Raw genomic sequence first — 22987 nt, forward strand, 5'->3', positions numbered from 1 at the left:
GAAAGAAAAATAGCTAAAATCCAATACTTTGCAATTAATCAATAAGCAATATGGTATAGTAGAAAAATATTAGACTTGGAGTCAAAGGAGCCAAATTCAAATGCCAGCTTGCTACCTCAATGAACATGGCTACAACATGTTCATTCTTTGGGCCTCAGTTTCCTCAAATTTAAAATCAGAGAGATATACCTGAAGACCTGCTAAGGTTCTTTCCATTGTTAAATCTATTTTTTATATCTTGATTTAAAAAAAAAAAACAAACAACTTAATTTGAGCTATGATGTACAAGTCAATTGCAGTGACTTGTTCCTTCTATCTGTCCTCTCAATCTCTCTCTCTGTAAACACATGCGTGAACACATACATGCATACACACACATATACACAATATATGTATAATACACACACACATATATATATACATATATATGTTTAGAAATTTAATTGAAACGATGCACTTTTCAACCACCCCTAAAGAATCAGAAAAACAAAACTCATCACTCCTCCTCCCTAAATATCTCAGGGTGCCAGATTCAGTATTCCTACCTCAGTACAGACAGAAATGGGAATAAATGGCCCAAATATCTTCTGAAATAAATTACATTTAGCTTTCTCTTAAAAAGATATAGGCTACTCGCAAGAATAAATTAATCAATAACTATGTTTAAAATAATTTTTGGAAAAGTTTCAGCGTTTACATATAAAATCAAACGGAAGGAAAAGCAGCATATTCATATGGCTCCTACTGACCACAAAGGACAGGTTGCACTCTTCCCTTGATAGAAATGTTCTTAGCTTCATTACAATATTTTATGAATATAAATGTGGAAGTCAATAAGCAATTAGAAGACATCCTAAAGTGCTCTTTAGTTTGCTCATTTCCCCTTGATGCAAAGCTCTCAGGAACATATGTGCAAGCAAATCAGCTTGGTCCTTCCACTGTCCCCACAGCTCCCTTCTGGTGAGGAAAGTTCTGATATATGGCTGCTAAGCCCCCATGCTCAGACCCCGAGCCACTGATGTTTAATAAACAACATACTTTGTTATCATACTTAAATCTTTTACCAAGAGCTTTGAAATTTATAGAGTGAAAATACTACATTTTTAAAAATGGTTTTAAATGAAATTGGAGCATCTGAAAAGCCAACAAAATGCAGGGATTTTAAAAATGACCTTTCCTATCAATAGCTAAAGATGGGGATTAACTGAATCCAAGACTGTTATAGCCAGACACAGGAGTAACTGTCTGTATATTCAGTATTTGAAACTGATAACATTACTACAATATCTTTGCCAAGGTAAAGGAGAAGAAATCTAATCACATATCCCAGAAACAAAATCTCATTGGGTCAGGTGTAATATCTGACAAAGCACCTCATAACACTTTCTCTCTTGGAGAATTCCCCAAGGCTACCTGGGATGTATAATTTTTTACTCCAGCCTGAGAACAGATCACATAGAAGCATAGAAATATTGCTCAGCCTTACAAACCAAGGAATGTAAGTATTATATGATTAACTGAAAAGATCAATGTGGAAAAATTCCAAGTTCCATTCTTGTTTAACTTCTTCACCTCAGAGAATTTTAAACACACACTCTGCCATGCATTTTCTTTGGTGAATGGCACCACAGAAAGGCAAATATTTTGAAAGAACAGCAGGCCTTAAATTTGCTCAATACATTCTGAGAGTTTCATCAGGAAGAGGGACAAGTGACCCTTTGAAAAGTGTTTAAAGTGCTTTTAGAAGGGGGATTTAATTTGTGGGTTTAGAGCATTAAAGGAAGCAGAGTTCTGCCACGATGAAGGAAAAACAAAACCATGAGCTGGTTTTTGTTCATTGAGAATTGGCACCTATGCGTGCTAACATAAAGGACCATAGATTTTGACAAACCTCAGAATGACTGATTATATCCTTTACTCAGAAATTTAGCATGTGTCTAATATGTGAGAAATCCCTTCCATTTCCCAATATTTAATGTGCTGACTCTAAGTAAGTACATTGAATTTTCTCTGTTAGCAGAAATCGGAATTGTCTACAAACATTTTGCTGCATATATTGATGTTTAGTTGAAGAAGGCCCCAGTTAACACCATAATAGTCTCTCAAAATAATTTTTTAAACAAGAGAAAAATGTATGATTCACAAAGCATTTGAAGTTTTTTGTGCATGCAATGAACTTTTCTGAGAAGGTGGGGGTGGGGAGGGAGCTACTCACCACATTACAGCCTGGGCAGTCAGGCCCATTCTCACAGGTCCTGCGTCGAGCTTGGATCCCACCCCCACACTGGGCAGTGCAACGTTCCCATGGACCCCAGCCTGTCCAAAACATGTGTGGGGGGCACAGCAAATGTTCATTACAGTATCTGTTACAGGGGAAACCAAGAAAAAAAGGGAAACTGTTTAAATACAACAGAAGGGACCCAACCTCTCCTTTGTCCATCACTGGGCCAGATGTTTAACACATGGACATGCTCTACGTGTAGGAGCTTTTTATCTTTGGAGTGGTTGCATGTTGAACGAGGCAGATGTAGCATTGGCCATGCTGTGTGCAGACAGACAAGGTGATGCACAGTAGACAATGAAGAAAATGCTGAACTCACAATGCAGGATTGATCTTCCTATGCAGCCAAGTAAAAGGAAAAAAACAAACAAACCTTCAAATACAGTTACCTGAACAAAGGGAATATCAAGAAAATGACTCTGTAGGGAATTAACTTTCTAAGTACATATATATTTTTAAGGTAGAGGAGAGTTGGGAATAGAAATCTAGTCAAAACTCATTTAGATTTCATCTCTTACCCTGTGTTCAAATCACTAACTTCTCCATTTCAGTTGTTCTAATGATCTCATTTTATTAGTAATAGGAGAGATAAAGCATGTTCCTTATTTTTAGTACCACACTTTTTTCTTGTATAACTCCTTCAATGTACAGTTACGGAATTTTGGTCATATTACCTGTAACCTATGTTTCCTTTAATCTAATTTAGATTTCTCACAGAGATACCAAACAACTAAATTAGAAAGACATATATCTAAGAAAGGCTCTGCTCTAGGATTATAATTTATCTTTCAATGATCTGATCACAATGATGAGCTAAGCTTTCAGATATTCTTTCTATGTAGGATAATGATGATCATGATGACAGTGATGGTGGTGATGGTGATGACAATGAAAACTGCCTTTTATAGTATTTTAAGTTTTGTAATGGATAATACATACGTCATCTCATATAAGTCTCACAATAACATCATATGGTATTAATTATAAATATCATTATTCTGATGTTACAAATGGGGAAAAGGAGGTTCAGTGAAGGAAGGAAGTAACTTGCTCATGATCATATAACTAGTATGTGTTAGAAGTGGGATTTGAAATTAGTCTTTCTGATTCTATGTTCTATCCACCACATTAGACATTGCTGCTTCTCTTGCTCCCTAGTATTTTTTCACCCAATGTCTGACGGATCTTCTGATTTTCTTCATATTTTAAACTATTTCTTTAAAAAATTCCAGTACTAAACCTGAATTTGCATATTTCAAAGTCCTTCTATCAATGTTTCATACAGAGAATATGGCCTTCTGTAATTTACTGACCTTAGTTTGAAGATTGGTTAATACAAAAGAGGAACCAGTATAATACAGTAGAAAGAACACTGGATTTGGAGTCTGAAGACCTGACTTCAAAAGCCAGCTCTGCCTAATATTACATGACTTGAAAAGTCATTGTCCCTTCTAGGTCTTAGCTATCTGAAGTGTAAAGGGAAGAGTATAAATCTAGTAGCTTAATCGTGATTTGATATGAAATAGAAGCAAGTGCTCCTAGGATAGTGAAGGGAATATTTAAATTCCAACAATGTGTCTGTGAGGATCAGGCTATCTTACCAAACATAAACAGAATATAAGCTTGTTTCCTCTTTCCAGTGTTAATTTATATAGTAAAACACACACACACACAGACACACACACACACACACACACACACACACACACACAGAAATCATTCCTTTACCTGGGCATAAAGCAGGAATTATTCTCACTGTCATCATCACACTTTCAGTCAGCCCATCCAAGAATAGAAGTACTAGTAGAGACCTTAGATACCATTTAGTTTAAGTTCTTATTTTATAAGTGAGTAAACTGAGGCTCAAAGAAAATGAAGTACAAGGTCGATATTCAATTAATAAAAGAGATGCGACATAAACCAGGATTTCCCATTAGGCTATTGTTCTTTATGTTTTGCCAATGCCCATACATGCATGACAATGTAGCAAGGGTATTACATGAAGTAACTGCACTATAAAAATAATGAATATGAAAATGTTAAGGAAAACTTGAGAAGACTCATGAACTGATTGAGATTGAAGTAAGCAGAACCATGGAAACAGTTTCTACTATGATGCCAATAACATAAAGAAAGCAACACTGAAAAACTAAAGAACTATGATCACTACAGTGATCCACTAGAGGTGACTTTAGGAAATGGATAGTGAAGCATGTCTTTTGCCTCTCACCAGAGAAATAGTGGTCAATGGGTGTAAAATGAGATATGTGTTTTTAGACATGAAAAATGCATTGATTTATTTGACTCAACTGAACTTATCTCTTTCACAGAAGGGTTTTTTATGACTGAAGAAAGAGTCTAAAAGTGATGGGAACATACACATATCCAATATATGTCTATGTGTATGTATGTATGTATGTGTGTATATATGCATGTATATTATACATATTCATAATATATGTAATATGTATATTTATACATGCACATATATATCCCCAAATAATTTTCCCTACATTTTGTGTGTGTATGTGTATATCTATGGGCTTTGCATATGAGTGCATGTATATGTGTATGTGTGTAAAACTCTAAAATCCTTATTAAAAAGACAAGGAAATTATATAGATGTTTCTTGCTAATACTGAATTTATGTCTAGTTGAAAACTATTAAAACTTAAAAGTTGATTAAGGCTTTTGAAACATGTTCCATATACAAATGAAGGAAATACTTTTTTTTTGGAGATGGAAAATAAGATTGAGTTTGGGGTTAGAGTTAAGAAAAGGAAATGACAATTTCATGTCTAGAATGTCAGACAGCTCCTTTCTGATCAATTCAGGAAGACTACACAGAGGAGGGAGGAATCCAGGAACAACTAAAATTATGTAAGAGAAAGGATTTGGTATGTAAAAAGGGCAGGATGACAAGTGTGTTTTTTCTAAGTAGGGCTGCTCTAGGAAAGAGTGAAAGGTGAGAATTATTTTAATAGTGAAAAAAAGACCAGATGCACTCTAGAAAAAGAGCACTAGAGGTCTAAGGCAATCAAAAACAATGAAAGAAGCAAGATATTTGGGAAAATGCTTTAAAATACAACAAGTGGGTCTTGGACTTGTTCCAAAATATGCAAAATATAAACTACTTCAAAGAAATTTCTGCTTTCCCTATATAGGAAGTCTCCTCGTTTCACACTGGATTGACAATATATGCCTTATGAAATGAAAACTATCTCAACCAGATGGTCTAAGAACATAGTTTCCTTGAAGCTACATTGGATTATCTTTGTTCCTTCTCTCTATTTCCTTTCTAAACTATATTTAAATAGGAACTCAATGCGGAGTTTAGAAACGTTGGTGAAACAAGGTACAACAAAGACAACCTAAGTTACAGATGATAAGGATAGCTTGGAAAAAGATAGCACTGAAGTCAAGAAGTCCAGTGAAGCTCCGTTTGCAATAGTCCAACTAAGAAGTTGCTAGACCAGGGTCATAGAAGCTGGAAAAGAGTAGAAACATAGATAGTACAGTAGATAGAACACCAGTCCTAGAGTCAGGAATACTGGAATTTAAATCTGTCCTCAGACTCCTATTCATTGTGTGACTGTAGGTAAATCAACCCCTATTTGCCTCAGTACCACATCTGTAAAGTTAGGACATACTGGAGAAGGAAATGACAAACCAGTATCTGTGTCAAGAAAACTCCTTGGACAAAACCCATGGGCTCATGTAGAGTAGAATGTGACTGAAAGACAAAAATAGATCAAATAAATTTTATGCCAAAAAAGTTAAGATTTAGTGCGTGGAATCATAGTTCAAAAATAAGTCAAAGTTTTGTCCAAGTTGCTTACCTGGGGGGTGTTAAGACTGGCAATATGCACTCTGATTACAAAGACCCACAATAGGAGGGAAATAAGCAGTGTTGTCTTTGTCGTGCTTGAATTGTATTGATACTAGAATATTCAATTCAAAATGTCTTTCTGGAAGATTTGAAATAGTGGAATGTTGAAGTTCATCATAGGACCTGATGTCAAATACTGACTCTTTTATTTACTACCTAAGCAACTTTGGAAAAGTTGATTGAAGTCCTTTTTGACTCAGTTCTATTATCTTCAAAGAGAAGGGGTTGGGTTAGATGAACTCCAGATCCCCCGCAGCTCTAGACAGATGGTCTTATGAACTGAAGAGATAACACTGGGGCCACAGGAGTTTCTGTATCTTGGACTATAATATAAAAATTCGTAACCAAGAATGTAGGTTTAAAAGGCCCCTAATAACAGAGAGATGGATTGGATCTTTTGACTCCCAATTCAATACTTTTTGGTGTATTGGATTTCATTTAAAAATGTTATTGTATCATGGTTCAGTCAGTAAGCAGGAGCATAAAGCTAGGGCTTTCAAAATATAAAAGGCTGAGACATTCCAGAAGCATATTCACAAATTTCACCTCCAAAAAAGTGTCACAGGGAGAAGAAAAATTCCCTACCAAAGTGCCTATACAATCTGCTTAACTTTTAATAAAATAAAATCATCTCTGGAACTGAGCTTGCATTTTCTCTGAAGAGAAAATAAATCTTGGTGCACAAGAGCTGACTTACATTTGCCTACCCCAGCCAAGCTCTGAAAACACCAGCTATGTTTTCATAGTTAAAGATCTATGGCAGGAGTGAACCCAAGAATGGCATTGCAGACCAGGGTTTTCAGGCAAGTTTTATTAAGACCTCTATTTTGGCTGCATTTCAAGTAGCCAGTAACTTTTTTTTCTTTGTTATTGTTCCCTTTTAATTTCTTGTTTCTCAGGCCTTTGAGTGTCTATTCCTATAGTAATTCTGCAAAACAAGCATTGTAAGGATCTGTGAAATTGCTGCCCTCTGAACTCATCCTCTCTCTAGCAAGCAAGGTCAGAAGGGAAAGAGAAAATGCTAGAACTATGGCGATGACCCTCTGGGTCTTGTGTCTTCATTCACATAGCCAAAGAGGAATTGCCACCCTGGGAGAGACAGATGACACATTGAGTCTAGCATTCTGTTTCCAATGTAAAAATACCTTAAAAGCACCCAAACTTAGACTGATCTACCATGGGAAGCATTTCTCTCTGACCCACTGATAACTGACATATGCTTTTTAAAAAATCTCCTTTAGTTTTGAAATAGGTAATGAGAATTTAGAATATACTCTTAATTATATACATTTATGAAAATGGATATTAACTTTAGGAAGACTGACTATATTAGGATTAAATCATTTATTTTCTAGTATAAGACATATAAGACTGTTGAAGCAAGAAGGCTCAGGAAAGTATTCCTCTGCATGTGCCTGATCAGATGAAATACATTCTTTTTATGAAATACATTTCTAATATTTTTAGTCCCCTATGATACATTAAAATGAACACTTTAATTTGACATTATAAGTTATTCTCATTGTGCATTTAGAAAGCAAATTAGAGGACCAATAATATTACAAATTACATTTTTTTTCTCTTCACTTAGCAACAACAATGATTCTCCTGAATCATAGATCTGTCCTTGTCATTCTCCTACTCAATAAATACAAGTGCCTCCCTCCCTATTATATATAGGAGCAAATATAAAGTCCTCTGGTATTTAAAATTCTTTAAAGCCAAGCATCTTTTTTATTTTCCCAGTGTTTTTATACTTTACTTCGATCTACCTACTCTATGACCTAGCTAAACTAACTTAGGTTTTTCATTACATAACACTTCATCTCTATGTCTTTGTATTCACTGCTCTTTCTTGATTATTTTTTCCTGACCTCCATCACTTAGTTTCCCCAGATTCCTCAAGTCTCAATTCAAATTCTTCCTTCTGTAGGATGCCTATCCCGTTATTTCTAGCTGCTAGTGGATCCCCTTCTTTGATTAATTTCTATCTAGTCATATATATCTTCTATTTAACTAAATCTCTATGTTGCTTCCCCCATTAGAATATGAGCTCCTTGAGTTAGGTACTATTTTTGCTTTTCTTTGTATCCCTACTGCTTACCGTATTGCAAGGAAAATACTATTTGCTTGATAAATGCTTATAGACTGACCGTCTACTCTATATACTATACTATAGAAAGGAAGATGTTTTTCCTAATACTTAGTGTTATCCTGCTTAAATTTACTTAATAGTAAACTGTCTGAAGGGCAGGTAAGTGATACAGTGCTTAGAGTGCCTGGCCTGGAGTCAGGAAAACCTGAATACAAATTTGACCTCTGATACTGGCTATGTGACCTTGGGAAAGTCACTCAATCCTGTTTGCCTTAGTTTCCTCATATATAAAATGAGCTGGAGAGATAAATGACAAACCACTCCAGTATCTCTGTTATGAAACTCCAAATGGTGTCATGACAAGTTAGAAATGACTGAAATAACTGAAAAGCAACAACAAACTGTTCATACCCTTTGATTCAGAAATCCAACTGCTCAGCCCATACAAGGAGGTTAATGATTTTTACAAAGGGTGCCATGTCCAACAAAACATTCAAAGCAATATTTTGTGGTGTGTGTGTGCGTGTGTGTGTGTGGGGGGGAGTTGGAACTGAAGTATTTTCACTCAGTTGGAGAAATGGCTAGACAAATTATAATATAGAATATTTTTATGCCATAAGAAACAATAATAATGAAGAATTCAGAGAAATGTTGGGTTTTATATGAGCTAATGCAGAGAAAAATAAGCAGAAATACATATAATCATGTAACTCTATCCATCCATCCATCCAGCTAGCTAGCTAGCTAACTTTAGAAAGGCAGAGACTAAATAAATAAATAAACAGATGAAAAGAACCAAAAATAAGAGGAAACTGAATGCTATATAAATAGAAAAACCAATTATGTTTATGGCCTGGATGGAAATGCCCCTTTTCCTTTCAATGAAGATGTGGGTAGGTTATAAGTGTAGAAAAAAATACTGTCATATATGTAGTTGATGTGTTGATTGGTTTGTTTTTTTTAAAAAAAGGCTTTGTAATAAAAGATTTGAGAAATGGCTGATTCATAAATAAGTTTTACAATTATAAATATATTTTAAATATGTTTCCTATGGTAAAGAAATCTAATGAATGAAAGAATATGGAACTGGAAAGTGCCCCAGGCTAATAGACAAAAATCATACTTCTAATACCTTCATTGGAATTTATTACCAATGACAGCATAGGCAAATAACTTAATCTCTCTGTGCCTCAGTTTTCTGTTTTGTAAATAAGGGGGTTATATTAGTTAATCTCCAATACCTCTTGGGTCCCTGAGGCTCTATGAATTTCTTACTATTAGCTCTGCTAGCCTAATCAACTTTGTGATGTTGGCAAGGATGTTGTTCCTTTTATTATTCATTATATAGGGGGGTTAGATTTATTAGGCCTCACTTTGTTAAGGGAAAGACAAATTCACTAGCTTGCAGCTCGAGATTGCTCCAGTCATAATAGACATTCAAATACATTAGCAGTTACCCAAAGAGGACTAACTGACCTCATTTGGGTAAGCAGGTTACTTCTAAGAATATCATCTTGGCTTGCCACAGGATCAAACAAAGATAAGCTTTGAAAGTCTGAGGGATACACAAATTGCAAACTCCCACTGGTCCTTAAGATTACCAGATCAAACGGAAACATATTTCTTCTTTGATAACTTATTTTAATTTTGGGAACCAATTCACACAGAGGTCATTTCTTCCTTCTCTTCCTATTTTATTCTGACTATTTGATACTTCTCCATCAAAGTAAATCCCATGAAATACTTATGTGGTTGTTTTGGAGAGGAGATCATTTTAACCAAAACAGAAAAGATATTTCAAAGTGTACACATAATTAGACTCACAGATTTTCATGTATCCATAAAAAATACCTTTGAATGTTAATGAACATTTCAAGAGAGAGAATTTGGCATACAGATAACATGTTGGTTCATTGTATTATATGGTATTCATTAAGATGCCACACAGCATTTTCTTTTTTCTTTTCATTTCAGAAGAAAGTTCCCCAAAGTGTAATCCTCACATTACCCTTGATGAAAGGTAGCTGTAATTTTGACCACCCACAAGTTTTTGGAACTAATGGTGTTTAGCAATACACGAAATGATTTTGTAAGTAGTTCAGCTCCCTGAACATAGTCCTTTAGTGCTCTGGAACTGGGCATAGACAGATGGCCATGACGTCTTTGCACCTTGATTTATTTTCTCAAATTTCCCCATCCCTGGAATTGGGATATCTCCTTCCTGACAGCAGCTCACTTGTATGGCAAAAGCCACAGAAGTAAATGTTGTCTGTGCAGACAGATCTAAGAGTTGGTATTTCCAATCCACAAACTCATCATTTTAACTTATGAAGATCTGGGAAAATAAATCATTAAGCAGCCTTTGTAATCTCATTACCCTTTCTGACTGCCCCTTTCACAGATGGCTTGTCAAGGAGAGCTGAATTTTCCTGAAAACTTTCAGGGGCACTGCTCCTTGCTATTCATCTTGTTAACAATGCCCATTTATTCCTAAAATTTCCATTTTCCTCCTCTTAATCTGGAACACAAATTGGATTTTCTCCTAGACAAAATGAATGCAAACTCTGTAACAAAAGGAAATTTAAAAACTAAAAGTAATCAGGCTTGCTTACTTTGCTCTGTGACCTTTCCATAAGTACTAAACTTCTCTCTCTCTCTCTCTCTCTCTCTCTCTCTCTCTCTCTCACACACACACACACACACACACACACACACACACACACACACACACACACATTCACTCATTCATACACACTTCATTCCTAATCTCTTGGCCTGGGAATGCTGATAACAGTTGCTAAGTTTGTGAGAAAAATGTGATTTCAGTGACAACTTAGCATAAGCCAAAAATAGTGTTTTTTTTGATGGACTATATGAAAAACCATTTTTCCAGAATTTTATAATTTTAAATACTAAGACCAAGCAATCTTAAGTAAGATATCACATTTTTCATTGGACATTGATAGTTCAAAGATAGTATCATTCCGGGATACTGCTTCATAATGATAAATAATAGTTTTAACATATAACTACATTTTTTTAATTGAAAGGAATATATCTTTTGCGACAAAGGAAATTTTTTTGTAAACAACTAAGGAAAGTTTAGTTTTCTTCCATAATGAAAGCATTCATAGTCTGAGAAATAATGAAACAAATTCACTTTAGGTACAAATTGCATAGGAATATGTGTATTGTGTCAGCACTATGGTTCTTACAGAGGTGATTAATTGTAACTGCTATTCACATACTGTGTTTTAATAATTTGTTTGTATGCACCAGTTTTACTATGAAGAAATACACTTGTCCTATGGAATGATCTTTTAAAACAACTTAAAAGAGTTAATCATTTAAAAGAAGAATGTAATTGATTTGCCAGAAGTTTTATATTTTCACCATAAGTAACAGTACCTTGGAAACACAAAGGCTGTATACCCAAGGTGGACATTTTGTGAAGGTACAAGCCAATGTTTAATTCTATACAGAATGTGAACGCAAAGATTTGAACCACAGTGCTGGCTTAGTTTGCTCAAAAATTAAAGTACATACTAGAAATTTCTGCCCATTTTAGTTATATACTATAAACAAAACCTTGAAAATATCCAATATGCTTTGTGACCCTGGGCAAGTCACTTAACCCTCATTGCCCTGCCAATATATATATATATATATGTATGTATATATATGTATGTATATATGTGTATATATATATATGCACACACATATATATACACACACATATACACATACATATATATGTATATACATATATAGATATATGTGTGTGTGTATATATATCCAATATGTTCTATCACTGCATATGTTTATTTAAGGTTGAAAAAAAAAGTTGAACTGAGCTGACCAATAAGATAGAAGTGTGACCTTTTTATGCCTTATTCTGGATTGTGGGTTTTAAGTCAGGTGAAATTGCTTTTCAAATAAGCAACAATAAATTTTCCAGTGAAATAAATTTTCCAGGTCTCCAGAAAAACAAGGAGAAATATCTTGGCACAACTGGCTTCCTGTGAATCAGATGGTTGGTAAAGAGTTCAGGCATGTGAACCTAACAAGCACCCCAACTCCCCAGTCCAGTCACACATGCGGTGTCTGTGAAAACTGAAGGATGTCAGAAAAAGAGGAGGCTCCAGATTGAACTGAAGGGGATGTCACAGCTAGGTGTAAGATACAGCTATAACTAAAACTGAGGGACAACTGCACCACACTGGCATGACATCAAGCATGAGAGATGGAAGTTCTGAAGAGAGCAAGAGTCCACATACCTTTCTTCCCGGTTCTGTCCCACACACACCCGGCCTCCATGGCGAGGGGTAGGGTTGCTGCAGGAACGCTGACGAACTTGGAAACCAATGCCACAGGTTGTACTACAGGGTGACCAAGAAGTCCAAGGAGTCCAGCCTCCATTTCTATTGGGGTGTGGGGGGGGGGAAATAATACATCTCAGTTGTAGAAAACTGGCACCAAATGCAACCTTGTTAATAAAAAAAAATAAAGCAGGATTCTAGCCATCAGTATGGCAGTCACAAGGATTAACATGGATGGCACATCTAGTGAAATATGTCTTCCAAATTATATTTCCACTGATGTTCGAGATACCTTATTCTACCTTCGAGATGGGAAATTCTGATAATAACATAAATAAACTTAAAATGTTATAAACATTTCAGTGATGATCCTCAAACAACTCTAAAAATAATTCATTTGCTCAATCTGAGAACTGAATATAGAGCATTGATATTTCATTAAAAAAGGAATTTAAAGACAAATCTCTATATATGATTTCTGCATCATTTTGTTTGCATGCTGTTATTTATTTTAAGAGTTGGCCACTGAATCATTAGCATGGTACAGGACAAAAAGCACTGGATTTGGATCTAGCTTTGAACCAACTCTGGCATTTTCAACCTATGTGACTTTGGGCAAGTCACTTCAACTTATCTGGATTTCAGAGCCTTTATCTGAAAAAACAAAGTTCTAAGTTTCCTTCTAAATTTTAATCTTTAATTTAATTTTTATTTTACCTTAAATATTAACCTGTTGCATATATATGCACACATATATGTATATATATATATATGTATATACATATACATGCATACATATATACATATATAGCCACATGTATAGATATGGGGTTAAATCTGTATAGGGGATTCTTGATAAGGAAGCTTCCTCTATAAGGCAGTTGGGAAACTTGAATTGGCCACTGAGGAGTAAAGTGACTATCTTAGGGCCAAAGAGCAAGTATGTATCAGACAAAGGAATGGAAAACAGATTGGCTTGGCTGACACTGATACTCTATCCTTTTTATCAAAATGACTCTCCAAATCCTTCCTGAAACCCTTCTAAAAAAGAAACAAAAACAAATGTATATCTGTTCTCAGACTATAAATATCTTTGATAACAAGGAACAGAAATACAAAACACATTCAAATGATAGCAATCTGAGCTGATGATTGTGATACTGTATTTAAAGCCTAATAAAAGTATAGAAGATAAAATGGAAAGAACGCTGACTTTGTAGTCTGAAGATTTGTATTTGAGCTAACTTTGCAAGTTTCTAGCTACAGTGACTTTTTTTCAATATATTTTAGTAATCCTAGATTTCAAGATAATCATTTATCCTCACTCAAGTTGAGTTCTTTCAACTGTAAAAAAAAGGGAAAATAATACTTATCCATATCAAAGGTTTATTTTGTTGGTCACATTAGATGATGCATATTAAAAATGTTACAAATAAATGTATAATATTAGATTATAGATTATGTATATTAATTTATATATGAAATAACAAGATTTTACAAATATACATACTATATCCATATAAGGTTAAAGTATTATTCATATTTATAGACATATACTATTGATATTATGATTTAACTAAAATATCCAGACTATGCATATATATTCTGTACATAAACAAGGGTATATTGGTAATATAGTTAATATATTTCTTCAGAGGTTTACAAAGAATTTTCTTGATAACAACCCTATGATATATATATGATAAATATTATTATCTCACTTTTATAATTGAAGTACACTTATTATAATTTTCTAAAATATTAGTGATTACCATAAGAATTATATTTTAAATTATATTTCCTTTAGAAATTTATTCATATTAGCTTTTAAAATTATATTTTCAACCATATCAAAAGCTTTTTTAAATCAAATTTTCATCATAAATATTGAGAATGAAAATTAATTCTTTAGAACAATTGTTTGCTTATATACAGACAGTGCATTATTTTACCTCCAGTTCACATAATATTCAAAATAATGACTTATGATATTTAATCTATATATTTAAATAAATAAATGCATTCAAAATATTGTAGTACTTTCGTCATATTTTTGTTCATACCAATCAAAATGAATTAGCTAAGATAATAAAGGATTTCATATGATCAAAATCCAATATTATCAGTAGAGTTAAAATATTCTTCCTAATGGAAAATCAAATGAAGAATTTCCTTAGAATTTTTTAATAACAGTTTCACATTTATATTTACTAGTGATCTTCCCTTGGAGCCAAAAAGTTCAATCCCCAACTCAGACCCATTAGTTTGTGACCATGGGAAAATCATTTTGTCTCCTCTGAGGCAGCTCTCTGAAATGATAAGTGGCAGAGAAGGTGTATCCTGTTTTGCTAGAGGGAGTTTCCTCATGCAGAAATTATCTATAGCAATGAATTAACAGGTATTGCCTCTATCAATTTACTTGACAAAGAATAATATATGTCTTTTGTGAGGAGAGGGGACAGAAGAGTCATATCTACGATATCCCTAAATCCCAAAATAAGGTGAAATAATCTCATCATGTTTCGCAAGAAAATAGACAATATCATACACTGGCATTTGCTATCTTTTGTTTTGTTTTGTTTTGTATTGTGAGGCAATTGGGGTTAAGTGACTTGCCCACTACTAACTACTAACACTAGCTGTAAGTATTAAGTGTCTGAGGCCAGATTTGAACTCAGGTACTCCTGACTCCAGGGCCGGTGCTCTATCCACTGTGCCACCTAGCTGCCCCATTTGCTATCACTTTAATATGGTTTATTTCACCTATTAAAATTTTCGAAAGAAGGAAAAGAAATAGCTTATTAACCCTAAATTAAAGTTAATACACTTTATTTTCATCAATTCGGGGGGGGGGTAGGGGGGAGACTATCAAGACTATGCTAAGGTTAAAATGAAAGAATCGTTACTACTCCTGAGTGGTTTCAGATTTTTATTTAAAAAATAATAAGACTCCATCATGCCAAGTGAATCAGAAAAATCAAAAGTGAAAATACTTAATGTGCTTAAGCCTTCAGTAATTGGCTTAAAACTTTTGGCCAAGATAGGTCCCTGAATTGAAACTAGTTCTCTGGTTTCCTAACATCTACTCACAGTAAAATCTTGAAATTTTCACCAGATGCAATATCAAGAAATCCAGTGGAAGATAATATCACTTCTTTCACCCTATAATTTCACAAAACAGCCTCAGAATCCTATGTGCAACAAGAAAGGAGACTACCATCAAAGCCAGAGCAACACAGGAGGCCTATAGCCTCCCTTTATGACTAAAATAGGGGAAAGACATATTCAGTCTCTGTTAGAGGAAGCACAAACACAGTATGCTACTAAGAAAATTGTAGTATGGCTATAAATGCACAGTCGTTTAAGGGGACAATAGAAACCAAGGCTGATCTGTCTTGGACAGGGGTACTGTTCTTACTACTGTACTGAAATACCAAAGAGGGCCCAGAAGTTTTAGTAATATGAATCCCAAAAATCCAGGGGGAGGGATAACACTATGGATACATAGACTAGAAGGAAAAAAAAATTGGTTTCCCTTTGACCCAACAATACCACTACTAGGTCTATATCGCAAAGAGATCTTAAAAAGGGGAAAAAGGACCCATATGTACAAAAATATTCATAGCTACTCTTTTTGTTTTAGCAAAAATTGGAAACTGAGGGGATGCCCATCAACTGGGAAATGGCTAAACAAATTGTTGTATATAAATGTAATGGAATACCATTGTGCAATAAGAAATGATAAGGAGATGAATTTCAGGAAAACCTGAAAAGACTTACATGAATTGATGCTGAGTGAAATGGGCAGAACCAAGAGGACATTGTACACAGTATCAACATTTTGTGATGATCAACCATGATAGACTTAACTCTTCTCAATAATACGATGATCCAAGACAATGCCAAAAGACTTATGGTAGAAAATGCTATCCACATTCAGAAAAAGAACTATGAAGTCTGAATGCAGACCGAAGCATACTATTTTGACTTTTGTTGTTGCTTTTTTATTATTGTTCTTCTTTATTCTTTCTTGCACTTTTTTTCCTTTTGTTCTAATTAATATGGAAATATGTTGAACATGATAGTAAAGTATAACCTAACTCAAATTGCTTGCTGTCCTCAGGAGCGGGGAGGGAAGGGAGAGTGGGGAAAAAAAAAAAACTTTGAACTCAAAAAATATTTTTACATGTAACTGAGGAAAATTAAAAATAAATAAATAACATGAGCTGCCTTGAGAGGTGGTGCCTTCCTCCTCCTGGGAGGTTTTCAAGCCCCCCCCAAAATGGATTTTCCATAAGACCCACATGAATTCATAGAAGAAATGAAGCAAGAGAGGGGAAAATGAAATTGAAGTACTTGAGGAAGGAAATAGAAAAATAAAATAGCTTAGAAGAGGAAATAATAAATCTGACCCAAGTAGCAGATTCCCTGAAAATTAGAATAAATCACACAAATATCAATGACTCCATATCATAGCAAGAAACATCAGAACAAAATCAAAAGACTGACTTAAACAAACAAAAAAAAAGATCATTTGGCATAAAAGAAAAACAACAGAACTGGAAAACAGGTCAAAGAAGCATAATTTAAAAATCTCTAGACTCTTTGAAAACTGATTTTTTTTAAAAAGTAGGTAGTATATTGCTAAGAAATCACAAATGAAAATCAATAACTAATTCAAAGAAGCCACACAAGGAAAAATTTCATGTGTGTCATAAACAAAATGCAGAGTGCCCACATTAAAGAAAAAAAATATTTCAATCATTAAGAAAGAAGCAACCGTGGGGCGGCTAGGTGGCGCAGTGGATAAAGCACTGGCCCTGGATTCAGGAGTACCTGAGTTCAAATCCGGCCTTAGACACTTGACACTTACTAGCTGTGTGACCCTGGGCAAGTCACTTAACCCCCATTGCCTGCAAAAATAAAAAAAAATAAATAAATAAAAAAAAAAAAAAAAGAAAGAAGCAACCCAAGTACCAAGGAACCATGCTCAGGATCACACAAGGAAAATGAGAGGTCTTAAATACAAAACTCAATATATATATATATATATATATATATATATATATATATATATATATATAAGTTAAATTAAACTTAATCCACAAGCCCACATGACAGATCTTAGATCTGTGAAAATGACAGTTATGTATATTCAATTAATCATAAAGAACTCCCTGATAATCACTTTAATTGGCAGTTACGTGGTCTTCCAATCCTTTCTTTTACATTCACTAGCTATATGACCCTAGGCAAACAACAACCTCTCTGTGCCACAGTATCCTTAGCTACAAAATGAAGGGATTGTTTTCAATATCCTCTAAAGTCTCTTCCAGCTCAAAATCTATCATTTTATGACCATGTAATGTTCCAATGTGTCTAGAATGTCATTGTTTTGGTATTCCTTGCCACAGTGCAAGTAGTAACCCATCCCTTTCTATCTGTATTTTGTCTCTAATTTTCTCTCATAAATCCAACTGAAAATGCTCAATGTACTAAGGACATATCTTGTCTTCTTCTGATATTGAAGGATATTAATTAGAATTGTCTAAGATTTTTATTGCTAATCTTTTATGGCATCAATTTCCCCTGTTTTTACTGGAAATCATCAAACATAGTCCTCATGAATAGATGACCACCTATTTTATATGTTATAGAGAAGATTCTTAGAGTATATTATTCATAAAGTCCACGTCTGTAACCCTAACCTTATGTGATTGCTTTGAGGACGATGACAATGGTGGTGGTGGTGGTGGTGGTGGTGGTGGTGGTGACACTTTCTTTGAATGTAACACATAAAGAGAAAATATTTAATCACTCCCTTGAAATTTCCTGTTGATCTCATGATATTATTTTGTTTAAAGAGGTATAAATATGGCATTCATTTAGATTGAATATATTCTAACCTGCTTAAGAATCTGCTAATAGCTTGTGTTCATTAGTAGGAAATAATTTATATGGAGTTCTAAGATGGTCTAGAATTTTTATTTCAGCATGAGAATAAAACTTCTGAAAATTACCTTTTGCCAGGAATTTCAAAGAAATTCTAAAACAAAGACAAATCTGTGGAAGTTCTGAGAAAAGAATCATAGGATCTAGTTGAGCATGTTTCTGCAAGTGACTTTGGGAGAGGAAGACATGATTATTTCCACTCCTTTGTTGATTCTTTTTTGTCAGTTCATACTATCTAAGCTCAGTTTTTCTAAAACAACACAGGAATACAGGCTCTCAATATATTAAAGCCTGAGGTGAAATCAAGCTGTTATTTCTCTGTGCATTGGTACAATGTGAGTGAGAATGAGGAGGACAAGGAGGGGACATTTAGAAGGCATAAGGAAAAAATTACAAAAAAAGTTAAGAATAAGGGCAAGAAACTTGGAATAATTTGGGGTTATGTTAGAGTTAGTAATGTATAAAACCTTTCACAATGAAACCTCGCATCAGTTTGAATTTGCCTACCTCTGAGGACTGATCTCACCTATAGTCTCATCAACTTTCCTACTTGTTCACCAATTTCTACACCCAGAAAGGGTCAAATAGCTGTATTTCTATTGGATTACATGAAACTAAAAGGCTAGATCATTCTATATCATTTTGGTCCATTTACATGGCGATTCTAGTGGTAGAAAACTAGAGATTCCAAATGCTTTAATTCCAGAAATGTCTGAATGGGCTTTAGTAAATTGAGTGAGCACATCTTTCATGCCCTGAGACACATGGTAATTGACATTTTATTGTCAAACAAAAACCACTCATAAATTACCACTTTGCAAACCTACCTACATTACCCTGAAAATGGGTCATTTCCTCCTTAAGGACTGACATGAAAGATATTTTTAAAACAAAATAAATGAGGACCAAGAAGCATGTAAGCCAATGCCTCAATTAGGTTGAGTACAGTTAAAGGGAAAAAAACCTGATGAGTTAAAACTCATTAATTTCTGTGAAAGAGAGAAAAAGAAAAGTTAGAGTCAAGTAGAGATCTAGGGTGTAATGTTTGAATGTTTTTTCCCCGTTATTACTGCTGACTACATGTAAAGACAAATCATCAGAAAACTTTATTACTGTCTTAGATACCCTTTCTGAGCCTCCATATAGTAGTGTCATAATTAAAGATGAGCTGTACACCATTGTTTATGTTTCTAAGGGATTAACATGTGATTTCTTATTTTGCATCAATGTACAATTATTCAATGGTAGGAACATGGGGCTTAAATTAGTATGGGGTTTACAACAAAAAATGGGTAGGAATAATTTTTGATTTGGTGACATGCAGTCTCATCTAATGATGGTTATCTGAACTGTGCTTTTGACTTACTTTATTTTTTGAAAGCATAGGAATAAATTAGAAGTTGTATTAATCTAAAATCATTGACAAGCATTATTTGTATTGGAGATAAGTTAGAATGCTTTCCAAAAAAATTAGGGGTGAAGTAAGGATGCTCATTATCACTGCTATTATTCAATATTGTTCTAGAAATGGAGCTATAGCTAAAAGAAAATGAGCATAGAAATTCACTGTTCTACAAACCTAAACATCCAAGACTTTGGGACAAGGATTCACTATTTGACAAAAATTGCTTGGAAAACTTAGAAAGGAGTTCAGCAGAAACTAAGTATAGACCAATATATCAAACTATATACCAAGATAAGTTCAAATGGGTACATGATTTAGATATAGAGGGTGATATAAGCTACTTAAGGGATCATGGAATATTTTACCTGCCAGATTTATGGATAAGGGAAAATATATGGCCAAACAAGAAATAGAGAGCATTACAGGATATAAAATGGATAATTTTTATTACATCAAATTAAAAAGATTCTGCACAAACAAAACTAATTCAGTCAAAATTAGATGGAATGAAAGAAACTGAGAGGAAAAAATCTTTTTCAAGCAAGTTTTCTAATAACGGCTTCATTTCTCAAATATATAGAGAACAGAGTCAAATTTATAAGAATATGAGCCATCCCTCAATTTAAATGGTCACAGGTTATGAATAGGCATTTTCAGAAGAAATCAAAGCTATTTAATTATATTAAAGTGCTGTAATTCACTACTGATTAGAGAAAGGCAAATTAAGACAATTTTAGATAGCATCTCACACCTATTAGAATGACTAATTTGACAGAAAAGGAAAATTACAAATGTTGAAGGTGACATGGAAAATTTGGAACATTGATGCACTATTGGTTGTGTTGTGATATGATCCAATCATTCTGGCAAATAATTTGGAAGTATGCCCAAAGGGCCATAAAACTGCATATACCCTCTGACCTAGCAATACCATTAGTATGTCCATACCCCAAAGCAAGAAAGAAAAAGGACCTATATGTACAATATATTTATGTCAGCTCTTTTTGTGGTGGTATAGAATAAGATATTGAAAAGATACCCATTAATTGGATAACAGCTGAACAAGTTGTGGTATGTAATTGCTATGGAAGCATTAAAATGGTATGTGATTTTTTTAAACTCATATATAAATGTTATTTAAGTGAGTTAAATTTGTGCAAAGTCATCAGCCTTACTCTCCCTCCCAGAACAATTAGAGTCCAGTGGCAAGACAAAAGTCAAGATGATGGGTGATGGTTTGGGAATCAGAAGACCTTGGTGTCTTCGATGATTCACCCAGCTCTAAGCACCTCACGGTGCCTGCTTCTACTGCATTCATAGCCTGTTGGAAGAAACTGTTAACAGCTACTTATTCCACCAAGGAAGTCTTTTCATTATTTGGGTAGACATCCCACTAACTTACCAATGAATTTGAGACCCATGGTGACACTCAATACTGGGTATTGGAACTATTGTGCTATTAAAAACAACAATGAGCAGGATACTTTTAGAATAACATGGGAAGACTTACATGAACTTAAGTAAAATGAAATGAGCAGAATAAGGAGACAGTAACATCAATATTTTATGATTACCAACTATGAATGCATTCGTTATCCTCATCAATACAATGATTTAAGACAATTCCAAAGGACTAATGATGAAAAATGGTAGGGTAATGTAACTGATGGTGGGGGTCACAAAAAATTTGATGGTAAATGTTTCATTTGAATACCTAATTTTATATAGCTGTATACCCAGGATCATGTAACAATTTCTCAGGTGAAAATGGCTCATTAGTGGAAAAAGCTTAAGAAGCCCTGATGTAGATAATGGAATCATCTAAAAACTCCTTATAACTTTTAAAAGCAGTGTTTAAGAAAAAAAGATAATTTTTATTCTAAATCAGTTGTCCAATGATACCATGCTCCATATTTTCATGTAACATACCTGGAACAATTAGCAATTTCCATGCTTGGGCCCTCACACTGCCAGCCTCCACACTGAGGAGAAGGATTATCACAGGAACGAGTTCGACAGAGGCAAGAACCAACCATATTGCCATCTGTATGAGTACAGGGTATCCATGGTGACCAGGCTCCATAATTTCCATCCACAGTTAAATTCCTTGTCTAGAAATAAATGCACAATGAAAACTTTAGATTTTTATTTAAGTTAGGAAAATGAGAAAAGCATCATGTGAGGTGAACAGCCTTGGTTAAAGATGAGAGAGAGAGTGAAAGCGAGAGCGAGAGCGAGAGCGAGAGCAAGAGCGAGAGAGCGAGCGAGCAAGCGAGAGAGAGAGAGAGAGGGAGAGAGAGAGAGAGAGAGGGAGGGAGGGAGGGAGAGAGAGAGAGAGAGAGAGAGAGAACACAGAAGATTCAAAAGAGTTGTGAGAGTTAAAATAGTAAGATTTTTCCTTATGCCAAGCAGGTCCACCTTACATATCTCTTCTTGAAAACAATGATACACTAGAATATGAGTGAAAGTCAGTGAGGAAGGGGGATCCTTATAACTACTAGATGCAAAGTTTTTTTGACATAGAGAACTACTGGGTGAAGAAACTCACTCTATTAAGACAATTTGGCCCATTCCCTATGAATTATGGTCTGAGAGAGTGTCCAATGAAAGGCTAAAGACTTACCTGGCCACATAGGCAGAAAGGGTAAGAGGTAAAATATGAATTCAGGTCTTCCTAGATTCAAGGCCAAGTCCATATACAATATGCTGTGCTGCTTTTCTTTTTTGAGAGGTTCCTTGCTTGGTAGGTGATTGTCATGTTGGAATTGATATGGAAAATATAGGGGCATGAGGTATGGCAAGAGATGAACAACTGTCACTATTGCATTTCATCTGATCTAACAATTAGATAACTGCTTCAAGGTGTATCATAGATTAATTAATATGTGGGCCTGGAGTCTGTGGTGAAATTTCAATGTATTCATATAGTTATTAGTCCAAACTCAAATCTAAAGTCCTAGTATATTGGATTTCATAAATAAAAGAAACTTTTTTGGTTCAATTATTTTCTGTTATCATACCTCTTTTCTGGCATGCCTAATACAAA

At 34.5% G+C, this 22987-nt stretch overlaps 1 protein-coding gene across 3 annotated transcripts in view; it reads right to left on the reverse strand.

Moving 5' to 3' along the window:
* SEMA5A (semaphorin 5A) overlaps positions 1 to 22987 on the reverse strand; it is a 664838-nt gene that overhangs the window by 101988 nt on the left and 539863 nt on the right. For 2 of the 3 annotated variants that reach the window (XM_043978812.1, XM_043978813.1), the window contains 4 exons: positions 21871 to 22052; positions 12543 to 12686; positions 2601 to 2618; positions 2216 to 2363 (listed from right to left, as the gene is read on the reverse strand). In XM_043978812.1, coding sequence (XP_043834747.1) covers positions 2216 to 2363; positions 2601 to 2618; positions 12543 to 12686; positions 21871 to 22052 — 492 coding nt within the window. The remainder of the gene's footprint in view (positions 1 to 2215; positions 2364 to 2600; positions 2619 to 12542; positions 12687 to 21870; positions 22053 to 22987) is intronic. The other variant, XM_043978814.1, reaches the window with a different exon arrangement.

Source organism: Dromiciops gliroides, chromosome 1 (assembly GCF_019393635.1).
Source record: "Dromiciops gliroides isolate mDroGli1 chromosome 1, mDroGli1.pri, whole genome shotgun sequence".
Classification (NCBI taxonomy): Eukaryota; Metazoa; Chordata; class Mammalia; order Microbiotheria; family Microbiotheriidae; genus Dromiciops; species Dromiciops gliroides.